At 36.4% G+C, this 16612-nt stretch overlaps 1 protein-coding gene across 1 annotated transcript; it reads left to right on the top strand.

Moving 5' to 3' along the window:
* The first annotated feature begins 10948 nt into the window (after positions 1 to 10948).
* Positions 10949 to 15134, top strand: LOC133882434 (amine oxidase [copper-containing] alpha 3, peroxisomal-like). The gene is made up of 5 exons (XM_062321618.1): positions 10949 to 11790; positions 13036 to 13420; positions 13517 to 13630; positions 13800 to 14338; positions 14447 to 15134. Exons 1-5 carry the CDS (start codon positions 11000 to 11002, stop codon positions 14652 to 14654), a joined length of 2037 nt encoding a protein of 678 aa, XP_062177602.1. The 5' UTR covers positions 10949 to 10999; the 3' UTR covers positions 14655 to 15134.
* The last annotated feature ends 1478 nt before the right edge of the window (positions 15135 to 16612 follow it).

Consider the following 16612-nt stretch of genomic DNA (forward strand, 5'->3'; position numbering starts at 1 on the left):
CCTTGTGTTTGAAACGGCTTAAGTTTCTTCCAAACCTAAAATTTATCTCGTTCCGTGTACAATAAATCATTCACGTAACAGATTGAATAAATCATAGCTCTTGTAAAGCAGTACCAAATTAAGAAACACATGAAATTTAATTAGGGTTAATTGGTTTGAATTTACAATTTCGATGCACCCTTTTCTCTTTCTAGCTTGACTGTCTGTTTGTTTCATACTCACATTTCGTGAACTTCTCAATGCTTTATAATCTGAAGGAAGAAAATATAAAGTACGAGAGTCTAATACATGTGAAAGCCAAACACACATAATGATTAATGACCAAACTAATAACGTGCATAAGGTTGTGAGAACTCCCAGTCTAAGAGGCCATGGGTGCTTGAATTGCTCATGCATTAACCGTCCTAAGAGATTGGTAGAACTTTCAATCTAATTTTTATGACTCAGTATTTTTTAACTATCAATGTTTAGTATTCAATTTAAAATATTATTTCTTTATCTATTTTTAGTATTTTCAAAGAGTTGAGAAAATCATATTAATTTTTTTTATTAGCTTTTTTTTTTTGAAAAAAAAAATTTATGCAATGTTGAGATACATTATTGTACATGTTAAGTGAATTTGCTGACACTGTAACACCTAACAAATTCCTTGGCCAAAGTGATTAGTCAGATGGAGAAGTATTTTTTTTGCTATAGCCCAATGTGAATGCTGCTCTTACCAATTGTAGCCCAATCCCGACTTCGGCCGAGCTGGTGTTGTAGTATTTCAGGCCCGTCCTAGGCTTTGCTTGAAAGATTTAATCCGAAATGATAGATCACATGAGTATTTCACAAAAAAAAAAAAAAATGAAATATAAAATGAGTATTTCGTTATATTTTATATGATATTTTTTTTTAATTGAATAAAGAAAAATTTTACAAGAGATGATCATTTTCACTCTTGATGCGAAAGGAAAAAAGAGTGTACAAGGTAAATACAATGCACAAATTACAAGCAATAGTAGGAAATTGGCCAAAAAATGCAGTAGTTTTTATATTAACTTTGTACTTGAAGTATATGATCAATATTAATTTTATTTTTTGGAGCTATTAGATATTTGTTAAATTTTCAGTTCTTAATCATGCATAAGGGATAAATAAGTTATGACATGTCATATTGTAAATAAATTTTCTAAGTAGGATTTAAATAACAATCGTAAAAATTAGTCTAAATCCAATTCGGCGCCAAGATCAATTACTCAACCTAGAATATTTAAAACTTGTCATAGCCCACAAATATTTACACAAATTAATCTCAAAATTTCTTTGAAAATTTCTAATTAATTTTGAAAATCTATTGGTAAAAAATTAAATGTAATATCTTAAATTCTTAATGTTGTTATTATGATTTTAATTTGATGTTTTAGTGCTTTTTTTTTAAAAAAAAAAAGAAAAAAAAAAAAAGAAGAGAAAATTACAATTTAGTTTAGCCCCTAAACTACCAGCCGTTTTAAGGATTGCCCTCCGAACTACCAACGCTTAGACTCTGGCCCCCAAACTATCAAAACGTTTGAAAAATGTCTATTTTGGAGAAATATGCCCATGATACCCCAGCTACGTGTCATTTTCCAATTAAAAAATATATTAAAAAAAAAACGAAATTTTTTTTTTTAAAAAAAATAATTAAAAAAATAAAATTTTAGTTTTTTAATTTTTTAATTTTAATTTTAATTTTGATTTTTTTAATTGGAAAATGACATGTGACTGGGGTATTATGAGCATATTTTGCCAAAATTGGCCTTTTTCAAACATTTTGGTAATTTGAAGGGTCAAAGTCCAAGCGTTAGTATGTAGTTCAGGGAGATATCCATAAAATGACTATTAGTTTGCAGAACTAAATTATAATTTCTCCAAAAATTATTTATACTAGTATGCCAACTGATTTTTATTAGGGGAAACTTCACAAAAGGGTACCCAACTAAAGCGCTTTTTTCGCAAACGTTCAATCGAGTGTATGAATTTATCAAAATCGTTCAATGTAGGGTATTCCGTCACCCTCCGTTCTAAATCGATGACGGAACCCAAAACACGTGCGTTTCACGTGATATTTTAGCCTCGAACTACCATTTTTGCCCCTCATCTAAACGTTTGGATTTTTTGAACTTAAGAACAATCGGCCAAAAAAAAATCACAACTCGAAGCATCTACTCCCTCGAACACAACTCACCCAATTCCTTCTTGCGACTCAGAACCCTAATCTGGTGCATTCCGTTCTAAATCGATTCGACTTTCGACTGTATACAGAAGTAAAATACACAAAGGGTTGAGAAAGGTAATATACCGAACTTATGTTTTAGTTTATTTATGTAACCCTAATCTGTCAAAGTTTACTATTTTGTTAATGGATTAGTGGAATTTGGTTCAGTTATGTGATTTTTGTATGTTAATAACATCATGTTTGTAGTTGATTGGGTTTTCACATGCTTTTCCGATTATGTGGTTGATTTTGTTTGGGTACCATGTTTAGCGCCACTGTCAACAACTGGTTGTGTTTTTATGTTAGTGAAAAAGGTATATGTTTTACGTTTTGTGGTCTCTCATGTTGCTGGTTTATTGTGAGTATCTTGTTTGGGTTGTGTTGTGATTGGTGCTGCAAGCATATGGGTCGGGAAGACTGTGCAATGTGCTAGTCTAAATTTTGTATACTCTTGTATACAAGAATCATTTGATTACTTCCAAGTGGATTGCTGAGTGGTGCTTGGACAATTTTAGAGATCAATCGAACATGCCTGTAGAAGTCCTGAAGAAGAAGGTGAAGAAGAAATGGAATGTTGAAATCCACCATAGTACCCTATATAGGGCTTGGAAGAGGGCACAAGAGGTGATTTATGGGAAGTTGGATGAGCAGTACCATCGTCTATGAGACTATTGCGCGACAATCAGAAGCACAAATGTGGGGAGTTGTGTTCTTTTGATGGTAGAGAGACCTATGCCCGAAGTGCCATGTAGATTCCAAAGGATGTACATATCCTTGGCAGCAATGAAAAATGGCTTCAAGGATGGGTGTAGGCCTGTGATAGGCCTTGATGTGTGTTTCTTGAAGGGGGTTTACAAGGGGCAGTTAATGGTAGCTATTGGAAGGGATAGCAAAGTGTGACCCTTTACACAACAATTTGGCCGAGTACTTCAATTCTTGGATCACCAAGTTCAGAGATAAGACCATACTGGCAATGTTGGAAGGCATTAGGACAAGTTTGATGAGAAGGTACCAACGGAAAAGAGAAATTATAGCTACGATGGAAGGCAATGTTGAGCCAAAAATTAAGGAGAAGTTGGAGATAGAGGAAGATGAGGCCGGACATTGTACGCCAACATTTGCTGGTGATGGTTTATTTGAGGTTGAGTGCAGGGGTAGAAGGTATGCTGTGAATTTACCTGCCAAGACATGTGGGTGCAGAAAGTGGGATGTTTCTGGTATCTCATGTGCTCATGCGATCTCATCAATATGGTATGGTGGAGGCAACTCTGAGGATTATCTGAGCCCATACTTTGGCAATGAGATGTATTTAAAGGCATACACACCCATCATCTACCTTGAACCTAGTGAGAAGCAGTGGGTTAGGACAAATCAACCCATCATTAAACCACTTAAGGCAAGGGCATCTTCGGGAAGACCTAAAAAACTGAGGAACAGAGGGGTTGATGAGACCTTAAATACCTACACAGTTAGAAAGGGTGGTACGAAGAACCAATGTAGGATGTGCAAAAAATATGGTCACAATACTAGAACAAGCACTACGAGGATGCGACATGATGAAAGACAAGAACGTAGGCGGAATTTCTATAGAAAACATGCAGCAGATCTTGATTGCAATCTTGGCAGGGTAAGTATTTCCTGTGTTATATTTATGATTGCAAACTTGTATGTTATTCAATGTTGTTTACTAACTAGTTTATTTGCTTTTGTTTGTAGTTGGATGGTTCATCCAGTGCCCCATCTGTGGTCCAATCTACTGCATCAATGCCAAGTGCCTCATCCAGTGCCCCATGTGTTGGTAATCCTACTCACCCAACAGGAAGTAGGGGTCAAAAGAGGAGAAGAGAAGAGGGTTCAAGCAGTGCATCTGGACCAGGTCAGGGAAGGGGTGTAAGCAGTGCATCTACACAAAGTCGAGGTCAAAGGAGCACAAGAGGAAGGGGTGCAAGCAGTGAAGGGGAAGGACAAGGTCAGGGTGAAGGCATTGCAACTGCACATGGTAGGGGTTAAAATAAGACAAGAAGAAAGGGTGAAAGCAGTACAACTACTGCACAAGGTAGGGGTCAAAAGAGCAATCTCGGGTTGGCCACCAGGACAAGAATATCTGGCAGGTTGAGAACTTCTATTTTACAAACAGGAATGCACAAGAGCAAAGGAGAACTCCTTGTCGATCTCATTGGAAACCCTGCTGGACCACCGAAAGTTCTAGGGGGTGGACCAGCATGCTCATGGGGTCCTCCCAGAAGTGCAACTGGTATCACTTTTAGAGTTGCTCCCCCTGATTTCGACATGCACATTTTGGCTGCTGCATCCACTGCCATTCCTCAACCAGAGGTACAAGGAGTTGCAAAGAAGAATGACAAAGGGAAGAAAAAGATGTGGAGAGTCTGAACAATATTTATTTTGTTATGTTAAATTGATATGAACATGGTTTATTATCAATAATGAAGTTAAAATGTGATGATTTATGGAAAGTTAAAGTGTGATGATTTATGTTAAAGTAGTTGGTTATGCAGATTATGATATGGAAGTATTTGGTTGTGCAGGATTGTGGTCAAATTTGGAACAAAATTTGGTACCAAGTATTTACTGCATAACTTGGTACCAAATTTGGTTATGCTGCTCACTTGCAACCATTGCTGTAAAGTGATTAAGCAGGTTATGGTATCAAGTGGATTTGTGCAGGTTATGGTATCATTGTGGTGTATTTACTGTCCATTTTGTAAATTTGGTACCAAATTTGCAACAAAATTTGATACCAATTTTGGAAGAGCCTATTTACTGCCCCTTTGCAGATTTGGTATGCCAAGTGCCCAAGTTTGGTACCAAAGGAAAAGAGAAGTGCATAATGTTAATGCTCAAGCATATGAGGATTGTGGTTAAATTTGGTACCAAAGTTGTGGCCAAAGATGCTACAAAATTTGGTACCATATTTGCTTATGCTCATTTGCTGCCCACTTGCAACCATTGCTCATAATTGAATTGTGCATAATGAATTTCCATACCAAGCACCATACAATGTCAACAACATCAATATTAACAATAGCATTGCAGAATCTTGCACTACAAAATGTTTAGAGCATTACAAAATACTACAACATTAGCATCTGATCAACAACAAAATTGATCAATTGATCATCCTACAATTGATCAATTGTTTCACTACAACATCATTCTTGATGGAAGAAACTCTCTGTTGTACGAAGGATATACCAGCAACCACATCAACATCACCCATGAACAGACCAATGCAATTTGGTACTTCCTCTTTACTAACCGAAACTTATCATTTTGTCTCTGTAGTTTGAACTTGTATTTCCCAGCTTCAGCCCTGCATTTCTCAACTTCATTCTTGTATTTTCCAACTCCATCCAACCTATTTATTTGACTCAGTTCATGTTCGGCCTTCAGTGCCTTTAGATTCTCGTGCCAATCTCTCAATCTCGACACAACTCTCTGACCGTAGACGCAGATTTCAAGATCACGTCATTTAAAATAATCATATCTCACCTCTAGTTTCTGAATAATCAGAAATAAAATCAAATCAACCCATTTCAAGGTAAGTCAGAGATAGAACCCTAAAGGAAAAAATTTGGGAAAAATCAAAAGGAAAAACTTTGTGAAAAATCTCTGACCTTGTAATCTACACATGAAAAAAAACCTCATACTAAAATTACTTAAGGTGAACAACGTCCAAGATGATGATGTTTTTCCACATTTGCATACTGGACCGTTTGATCTGGACTCTGTCAACTCACTGTCGGACATATGCTCCATTTCACCCCGACGCCGTAACGGCACAAATGGGTCTCCTTCAGGAACGAAAATAGGAGTGAAGTTTAGGAGGATAATGGCCAAGAATAAAAACCCACATTTTCACGGTGCTGTTGGACGAAAGTGTTTGAGCCCGATCTTTCTAGTTCGGCTGCTGTGTTGCGTTGGGAGGGAAGAAGAGTGTGTTTTGAGTTTGAGTATAACAGGTCTTTTGATCGTTTAGATGAGGGGCAAAAGTGGTAGTTCGAGCCTAAAATATCACGTGAAATGCACGTGTTTTGGGTTCCGTCATCGATTTAGAACGGAAGGTGAAAGAATACCCTACATTGAACGGTTTTGATAAATTCATACACTCGATTGAATGTTTTGCTACATTAGTACCCTTAAGTGAAAAAACGCTATAGTTGGGTACCATTTTGTGAAGTTTCCCCTTTTTATTAGTAGTCCCCCTAAGCTATTTGATTGAACCTTGCATAATAACATTGCCATTTATTGGTACTAGTATGGTCCTATTAATTTCCTATATACATTATGATATGTAGTATCTTTTCATTTAATGCTCCATTTGTTTCGACGTAGAATGGTTTCCATCGTAAAATGGTTTCAGGGAAGTCATTTTTCTGAAAAATATTTTTCGCCGAAAGTATTTTTCGGTGTTTGGCGCGTACGGAAAATCACAAATATTTTTTATATTTTTATTCAATCATATTAACCTATAAAAATTAATTTTTATTCAAAACATATAAATATTAATGTAAAATAATATAAAAATCACCGAAGACGAGATTCCGTCACTGATCGACAGAATTCCAACCACTTTTATCGGATTCTAGCTACAATGGCCCGAATCCAAGATAAAGGCCAGAATCCGGACAGTTTCGTTAGAATCTGGGTTGGCCGGGTTCCGGCGAAAGTGGCCGGATTCCGGCCAAAACTGTCGGAATTTGGCAAAGAACAGCCGGACTCCGGCATACTGGCCGGAATCTGCCAGAACCACTGGAATCCGACTATTCTGGCCAGATCCGGCCAGCCGGCCGTTCTGGCCATTTCCAGCCAGATGGCCGGAATGCGACAATTTGGTCGCTGGAATCTGGGCTGACCGGATTCCGGCGAAGAAGGTCGGCTGATTCCGGCGACATTGACCTGATGTTGTCGGATTTCGGTACTGGCAAGATTTCGGTGATGGTCGACTGTGTCGTTTAAAAGGGATCGAATGCGTCTGGCGTCTTCGGAAAATGATTTACGTTTTTAAAAAGCGTAAATCATTTTCCGAAATTTACTAAGTATTTTTTGTCAAACAGAAATCATTTTCCGGTTGAATATTATTTTTGCCCCTACCAAACACCGAAAAATGCCGAAATCATTTTCCATAAATCATTTTACGCCGAAACAAACGGAGCATAATTATGAATTTAATTAAGAATTAGACTTTTAAACTAAATGACATGAAAGACAATTGGTCAAAAAGTTTGAATTATTTGAATTGGAGGAGAAGCTGGCCCTAGACTTCACCCCTCAAAAAACAGATCTGAGAGGAAAAAGGAACAAATTTCTCCCTTTCTCTTTCTACTCCCTGCTCCTATCATCCCCCTCCCATTCTGGTTTTTTCTTTTGTTTGTATGTGTTCTCCAATCATATCAGCAATTTTGACCTCTCCGCTATGCATCAGTCTATTGACCGCCATGATGTGTCGTTCATCTCCTCACTAGGCATTATTGCGGTTTGCTAGTTGTGTTTTTGCTTTAAATAAGAGTTTTCTTCTATTTATATATGCCCTTATGTGCAATCAATGGGATGAAGATTAGTCAGGTGTGAGAGATTATCTTTCACGGCTGGTTTAAATAAATTTTTAGGATATTTGGCTACTATTGTCTTAGATTTAGTATGCTCGGAGCATATATGCTCTTTAACTATTTTTTTACATAGGTTAGCGAAAGATGAAAATTATTGGACCACAAAGGGTGCAAACCCAAGTGCAGATTTTCGCAAGTAATAAATTCTCGGTAAGTACGAGGTCGATCCACTGGGAATGGTAGATACTAAGTAAAATTCTTATTATTGTGCAAAAAAGTAAATTGAATGGATTTTTCCACTAAAAAGTGGACCAATTGATAGATGATAAACTAAAATAAAATTAGCTAAACTAAGTTAATAAAAAGAAAAATTAAAAGAAAACACTAAGGCTTCAGGGATCCACCTAGTACTTTCTTTCATATTTTTGAGACATATTTTTAACTCAACTAGGTAGAGAATCAACTCTCCTAATCGAAAAATAAAACAATTAAGTGCAAAGTAAATATAAAATATATTAAACATAGGTTGATTGAAAATTTTATTTTATAAACATGACACAATAAATTAAACATTCAATATATTTTCGAATCATATCAAATCAAACAAAGTAAGCATTTGATATAAACAAAAATCATAATGAATCAAAATAAGTTGTTTCATTAAATTACTCTCAAATAAAAATCATTCCCAAATTTAATCATTAATCTATGAAGAACGAATAACATAGTCTCAAGAATATATAATAAAAATACTAGGCTTCACCCCTAGCCTTAGCTAGAGATTTAACCACTTATGTTTATGAAAATAAAAAATATCAAACAACAAAACCGGTTAAGAGCCTCCATAACTGCCCCCTTCTCTGTTTCTCCTCTTCTCCTCTCCTCTGGCTTCTCCTCTCGCTCCCCCCTTTTTAGCACAAGCAAAGCATGATATATATAGACTAATTTGCTAGGTCTTTCGATGCCACACATATGCTTTCTTGATTCTTTTCTTGTTTAAGAATTATTGCAAGTTTGGCTCTTCATGGAAAACAAATCACGTATCTCAACAATTAATGCAGCGCATGACTTTTCCATGTCTCCATACATGTGTTGGTGAGTTATGCATGGAAAGAGCTGATTAGGTGCTGATCCTTTCATGGTAGGAAATATGTGTGAGTTAGGTCCCCATAAATCTGCTAAGTAAGGAATGAAAATCAATTGCCTTGTTATGGAAATAGATGTTTTTCTTATTTTCCATGTTTTGTTTTCTTCTACGTGGACCCCACGAATTTATTCTTTATTTCCTTGGTCCTCCACGCGTCTTTTTCCTTTTAGTCTTCTACAAAATAACAATTCATTGCATTAATACCAATTTAAGCTCAACTTTAATAATTAAACAATATTCTCCAATTAAATATAAAATGCAAGAATTATGATAAAACGTAGTATGATAATGCTTATTTTAATAGAGAAAATATGCACTTTTAAGCTATTATCAAAGATCATAGATAACACTTTATTGTATCTATAACTTTGTAACATCATAGCATATGGTTATGGTTTTGAAATACTAAGATTTTTCTTTTCTTTTCTTTTCTTTTTTTTTTTTATTAAAAAAAAGACAATTGGTCAATGTCATACATTAGTTGTCACGCGACCAAAACAACATCAGTGCTCATCGATCATCTCCATCAGGCGACCTAAACGACAGTAAAATGTGAGGCAAAGAATATATAATCCTCTTACATGTTGCAATAACTCACATGTTGAAAGGGGGCCCCTGAATGGGTCGGTAGAGCCTTCAATGGTGAAGTGGAGTCCCCCACCTGTTGGTGTTGTTAAAGCCAACTGGGATGTTATGGTTGACATGAAAAATGGGAAGCTGGGATATGGGTGTGTTATTAGAGATTCCAGTGGTAATTTACAAGCTGCATCTTGCCATGTGGAATTTTTAATGGCTGATTCAGTGCTTGGGAAAGCTCTTGCAGTGCTACACACAGTGGAGTTCTGTGGAGACAAAGGTTTTTCTTCGATTGTGCTAGAGAGTGATTCCTTACTTGTGGTCCAAGCTTTTAATAATACAGGATAGATAATATTCGAAATATTTTAAAGGGATTCCAACGGTGGAAGATTTGCCATACTAAACGACAAGAAAATAGGGTGGCCCACACATTGGCACAAGTAGGAGTTCAACAGGCGTTAAGTCGCACTTGGATTGATTGTATGCCTGACTTTATTGTTCATATTATTGTTTCAAAGTTTCCATCTCTGATGTTATAGAGCTTTTTTGCTTCGGTTGATTTTACATTTTAATGAGATCAGTAATATTTCTTCAAAAAAAAAAAAAAAAAACAAAAAAAAACAAAGCTGGCCAAGCAATTGCCAATCCGGCCACAATATTGTTTATGAAAGTCAAAGGTTAATTCTCTCATCTTTGCTTTGTTAATTTGTTTTAATAAATATTTTCGGTGCTGCGTACATGCATACCATCTTGTATAGATTGCAATAATTAGTTTCAAATTACAACAAAAAAATCTTTCTTTGCGAGTGGCTCGTGTTAGGGAAATTGTCACGTATATTAGGTAAACTTTTTAGAGAAATGCTTAATGTACGCTCACATCCTACTCCTGTCCCATCTTTATCTACATGGACCAATAATGTGAGAGATAGAAGAGGAAGTGTAGTGGTACCCTATTTTTTTAACAACATTATTGGTCCACGTATATATATATATATATATGATCTTTTTTTTTTTTTTTTTGGCAGAATATATATATATATGACGTTGAATGGCTGCTTCAGCTCTACCGCGCGCCTCTAGCTAACTTCTTCCGTGAAACCGACGTCCTCAATGTTGAATGCAAGACCTCCTAATTAAGCCCGGCCTGTTGACTAATTAATTTCAATGCCTTTTGCGGTTTTAAGAAGTATAGTAATCTTATTTTATATTTTTCATCTCTGATTAGCTTTGGATCTACTTAATTAAGCAAGTTGTATGTTAATTTATGATCTGTTTATTGACATAAGAGACCTTAACAATGTTAAAAAAAAAAAAAAAAAAAAAAAAAAAAAAAAAAAAAAAAATCTTACCTGATTAATCTTTCATTTACTTCAATTGTTAAAACAGATAAAATTATATGACCGTTGAAAGGTCTAACCATGAATTGAGCATCACAAAATGCTTTATTTAAAGGGCAAGGAGCCTTAGTTTTCCATGAAGATAGAGCTAGCCATGGCTTCGACGTTGAAACTAATGCTCTTCTTACTCTTCTCCATCTACACCTTCTCCCCGGTCTCAAGCCACGAGCACCACCCGCTAGACTCTCTAACCCCATCCGAGTTCACCCTGGTTCGAACCATAGTCAAGAAGTCATACCCCAGCCCTAACCACAACCTAACCTTCCAGTACATAGGTTTGGACGAGCCAGACAAATCCACCGTCCTCTCATGGCTATCAAACCCCGCCTCCAAACCCCCACCTCGCCGGGCCCTCGTCATCACACGCCTGGAGAAACAATCCCACGAGATTATGGTGGACTTATCCACCCGTTCGATAGTCTCCGATAAAGTTTACAATGGACACGGCTACCCTTTGCTTACCTCTGACGAACAAGTTGCTGCAACGGAATTGCCGAAAACATACAAGCCCTTTATCGAATCCATGAATAAGAGGAGCCTGATCTTATCAGATGTCGTTTGCTCCACTTATTCAGTTGGGTGGTTCGGAGAGGTGAAGAGTAAGAGGGTGTTGAAGCTGCTGTGCTTCTATACAGATGGGACGGTTAATCTGTATTTGAGACCCTTGGAGGGAATAACGTTGGTGGTTGACCTGGATGAGATGAAGATTGTTGAATACTACGATAGGTTCATTGTCCCGGTGCCAAAAGCTGAGGGTACAGACTACCGGGCTTCCAAGCAGACGCCGCCGTTCGGTCCGCGTTTACACGGTGCAGCCTTCGTGCAACCCGAAGGACCAGGATTTAAGATTGACGGGCATACTGTCAGGTTAGTCAATGCTTTTTTTTAAAGAAAAATGTTTTTTTTGAGCAAATTAAACAAATTCATCCGATGCCATTTTTGTTAGTATATTACAATGCTCACCTCGATCGGCAACGTTTGATGCTGCTCTTTTAAGCGTATCTCTCGTCTTCCTTAGTCGTCTTGATCTCCAATCGAAAACTAAGAGTAGTTTGAGATTACGTTAAGGAGAAGATGCATGGAAAATGAAAAAAGACAACATGAAAAAATGCCTAAAAAAAATAAATATATCGTAAACGGTGTCACGCCACATAAACAGTATCATTCCATGTGACGTGATACTGTTCACATATGTTTGAAAATTTTATTTTGAAATTTGGTCAGGTTAACTAAAAGTAGGAAATGGCTACTCACAGTAAGTAGGTTCATTCTTCTAATCTTCTCCTTAGCCATTTTAGTTAGGTTTTATTTATTTATTTTTTAACCTTACTAACGTAATCGTCGAAGGTGACCTAAGCATATGCCATACAAGCCTCCAAAATCACTTTTATCTCGTCGCATATCTCCTTCACCGGAAATTTGTATCGAATGACAACTGGCTTAACTTCTACCATCCACTACTCTGTCACTGTCTATCGAAATACACCAGTGACGTCTCAATACTCAAAGTTCATTTCTCCCAGGGGCGGACCCAGGCTTGTAAAAATAAAGGGGCCAAATCAAAAAAAGAAAAATTGAGAAGTAAAACTAAAAAAATTAAAAAATTAAGGGCTAAAATTTTAAATTTTAAATTTTTTTTTTTTTTTTTTTTTGTGGAAAAAAAAAAATTTTAGGAAAAAATTTTGGGGCTTGGGCCCAGGCCCCCTAGCCCCAATGTAGAACCGCCCCTGATTTCTCCTACGTTCCGCAAGCTACGTGGAAAATGTAACTCTGACTTAAATGAGTTCTCTGACCCTGCTATTCTCCACAGCCCACAGGACAGACTCCGCCAAAAATGTAGCAGTCATTTTTAGAATTTTTTAGTACCGGGGTGGCCCACACTCTTTCTTTTTCTGTTCTGGCTTTGACACGCGATGTTAGATTCCCGCACATGTTCTTTTCACCTTTCACCTACCAAAACAAATCATATTTAGCTCCACAAACCTGGTACGTTTGGGCTTAGAATGGATGGTTTAGAGCCCACTCCAGATCGGGCCTAAATACCAGGCTTTTATATATGTCTTAAAACTCAGAAACACTAACAAATTAAGCTTCAAATCTCTTTGTGATCAGTTGGGCCAACTGGGTCTTCCACCTAGGATTCGACGTTCGAGCTGGTCCAATAATTTCTCTAGCCTCAATACACGACCCTGAGAAGCAGGCATATCGGCGGGTGCTATACAGAGGATTTATATCCGAGCTGTTTGTGCCTTACATGGACCCATCCGAGGAATGGTACTACAAAACCTTTTTCGATTCCGGCGAATTTGGGTTCGGTCAATCTGCGGTGTCGCTCGAGCCCTATGCCGATTGCCCTTCCAATGCAGTATTTCTGGACGCATATTATGCCGCGGCGGATGGTACGCCTGTGAAAATGCCAAACACCTTTTGTATATTCGAGCGTTATGGGGGAGACATAATGTGGCGTCACACAGAATTGGGGATTCCACACGAAGTTGTAAGTCATGTTATATTATTAATTATCACTACTTTTATTTTTATTTTATAGAAATATGATCGTTTAATTAATATTACAAATCATATGAGATTGCAGATAAGAGAAGTTAGGTCAGAGGTGAGCCTAGTGGTGAGGATGGTCGCAACAGTGGGTAACTATGACTACGTTCTTGATTGGCAGTTCATGCCCAGCGGCTCCATTAAATTCGGGGTATGATTTCTCTTTTTTATAAAAAGAAAAATTAAGTGTTACTTTCACTGTCACATTATCTCAATTAAATTACAGTTTTATAACCCGTTTGATAAGATCACTCTTTCTTCAAACACCAAATTTGGTGAGTATATAGGTGTGAGTTACCGTTTCTCTTATATCTGAGTAGGTTGGGCTAACAGGAGTGTTAGAAGTAAAGGCTGCAACATACACTCACACAGATGAGATAAAGGAGGATATCCACGGCACCTTGCTAACAGAGAACACGATAGGCGTCTACCACGACCACTTTTTGACGTACTATCTCGACCTCGACGTGGATGGTAAGGACAACTCCTTCGTGAAGAACAATTTGGAGACAACCCGAGTGAAAGACCGTAGCTCACCAAGGAAGAGTTATTGGACAATTGTGAGTGAGACGGCTAAAACTGAATTCGATGCTCGAATTCAGCTGGGGTTGAAGGCTTCTGAGCTAGTAGTGGTGAATCCCAACAAGAAAACCAGACTCGGGAACAACGTTGGTTATCGGCTAATTCCAGGGCCGGTGACACACCCTCTTCTGTCGTACGATGATTACCCACAAATCCGGGGAGCCTTCACTAATAATGACGTGTGGGTCACGCCCTATAACAAGTCAGAAAAATGGGCAGGAGGACTATACGTTGATCAGAGCCGAGGAGATGATACCTTAGCAGTTTGGAGCCTCAGGTATTTATATATATGTATACACCGTGATAAACTCGATTGTGATTTTTTTTTTTTTTTTTTAAATGGATATTGATTTAGATTTTTGTTTTCTTTGAATTGAATGCACAGGAATAGGAAGATTGAAAACAAGGATATAGTGTTATGGTACACCATTGGATTTCATCATGTCCCTTGCCAGGAAGATTTCCCAGTGATGCCGACATTGAGCGGTGGGTTCGAACTCCGGCCGACCAATTTCTTTGAGAGCAATCCAGTCCTTAAAACAAGATCTACGACTAGTCACGTACACTGGCCTAACTGCACCACCCGACCGTAGGATTATATTCTGCCGTTTATTATCATAATATAAGAAATGAATCCAATAAAAGATAAAAATTTAGATACTAGCAAAGAGGCCATATGTTGACTGTGATGAGTAAGGCGACGTATCACTATTGTGTTTTTTTTTTTTTTTGTCTCTTTAAAATTGATGTGGCTCTTAAAATTATCATTGGATCAAAATCTAATAGTAGTCTATCATAAATTTAATGGTGTTTTAAGAGCCATATTAATTTTGGGGAGACAAAAAGAAACATAAGGGTGATACGTAGCATTACTCGACTGTGACAGTATTATGAAAGTAGAATTCAGAAGACTTTGGCATGACGTCTCACAAGCACAAATTATATGAAACTCTTGTAGTTATCTTTGTTGTATCTTATCTTAGAATAGTCGTAGCTTAATTAAATAAGGAGTGTTATAGTTATATTTATAAGCCAGAGACTTTTAATTATTTGTAATACCATGGTGCAGAAGTTATTTAGTAATAAATTTCTTCAAGTTAGAGTTGGAGTTATTTCCAAGTAGTTTATTTGTATTAGGAGTTTATCTTAGGATAGAGATAAGAGTTCATCTCTTATTCTATGTCTTTGTAATTCTCCTATTTATATGCATGAGTGATTAATAAAAAATAAACAGAATTAAATCCAAACTTTGTGTTTGAAAAGGCCTAAATTTCTTTAAAACCTAAAATTTATCTCGTTTCGTGTACAATAAACATTCACGTAACAGATTGAATAAATCACAGCTCTTGTAAAGCAGTACCAAATTATAAAACACAAATGAAATTTAATTAGGGTTAATTGGCTTGAATTTACAATTTCGATGCACCCTTTTCTCTTTCTAGCTCGCTTTACTGTCTGTTTGTTTCATACTCACATTTCGTGAACGTACGTACTTCTCTATGCTTTATAATCTGAAGGAAGAAAATATAAAGTACGAGAGTCTAATACATGTGAAAGCCAAACACACATAATGATAAATGACCACACTAATAACGTGCATAAGATTGTGAGAACTCCCAGCCTAAGAGGCCATGGGTGCTTGAATTGCTCATGCATTAATCGTCCTAAGAGATTGGTAGAACTTTCAATCTAATTTTTATGACTCAGCATTTTTTAACTATCAATGTTTAGTATTCAATTTAAAATATTATTTCTTTATATATTTTTAGTATTTTCAAAGAATTGAGAAAATCATTAATTTTTTTTTTTTTTAAAAAAAAATTATGCATTGTTGAGATACAGTACTGTACATGTTAAGTGAATTTGCTGACACTGTAACACCTAACAAATTCTTTAGCCAAAGTGATTAGCCAATGGAGAAGTATTTTTTTTGCTATAGCCCAATGTGAATACTGCTCTTACCAATTGAAGCCCAATCCCGACTTCGGCAAGCTGGTGTTGTAGTATTTCAAGCCTGTTGTAGGCTTTGCTTGAAAGATTTAACCTAAAATGATAGATTCACATGAGTATTTTAAAAAAAATACATGATTATTCATTTTTTAATAAATGTAAAATGAGTATTTCATTATATTTTATATGGTATTTTTTTTAATTGAATAAACAAAAATGTTAGAAGAGATGATTATTTTCACTCATGATGCGAAAGGAAAAGAGAGTGTACTTACAAGGTAAATACAATGCACAAATTACAAGCAAATAGTAAGAAATGGGCTAAAAAATGCCGTAGTTTGTATATTAACTTTGTACTTGAAGTACTATATGATCAATATTAATTTTATTTTTTTGGACCTGTTAGATATTTGTTAAATTTTCAGATCTTAATCGTGCATAAGGGACAAATAAGTTATGACATGTCATGTTGTAAATAAATTTTCTAATTAAGTTGGATTTAAATAACAATCGTAAAAATTAGTCTAAACCCAATTCGTCTCCAAGATCAATTACTCAACCTAAAATATTTAAAACTTGTCATAGCCCACAAATATTTACA

The sequence above is a fragment of the Alnus glutinosa genome, chromosome 1 (assembly GCF_958979055.1).
Source record: "Alnus glutinosa chromosome 1, dhAlnGlut1.1, whole genome shotgun sequence".
NCBI classification, from domain to species: domain Eukaryota; kingdom Viridiplantae; phylum Streptophyta; class Magnoliopsida; order Fagales; family Betulaceae; genus Alnus; species Alnus glutinosa.

Excerpts from the sequence above, each read along its gene's own strand:
- LOC133882434 (XM_062321618.1), top strand. The coding sequence starts at position 11,000 with ATGAAGATAGAGCTAGCCATGGCTTCGACGTTGAAACTAATGCTCTTC. Across the intron at positions 11,791-13,035 it reads ATTGACGGGCATACTGTCAG|TTGGGCCAACTGGGTCTTCC; the intron begins GTTAGTCAATGC and ends CTTTGTGATCAG. Across the intron at positions 13,421-13,516 it reads TGGGGATTCCACACGAAGTT|ATAAGAGAAGTTAGGTCAGA; the intron begins GTAAGTCATGTT and ends ATGAGATTGCAG.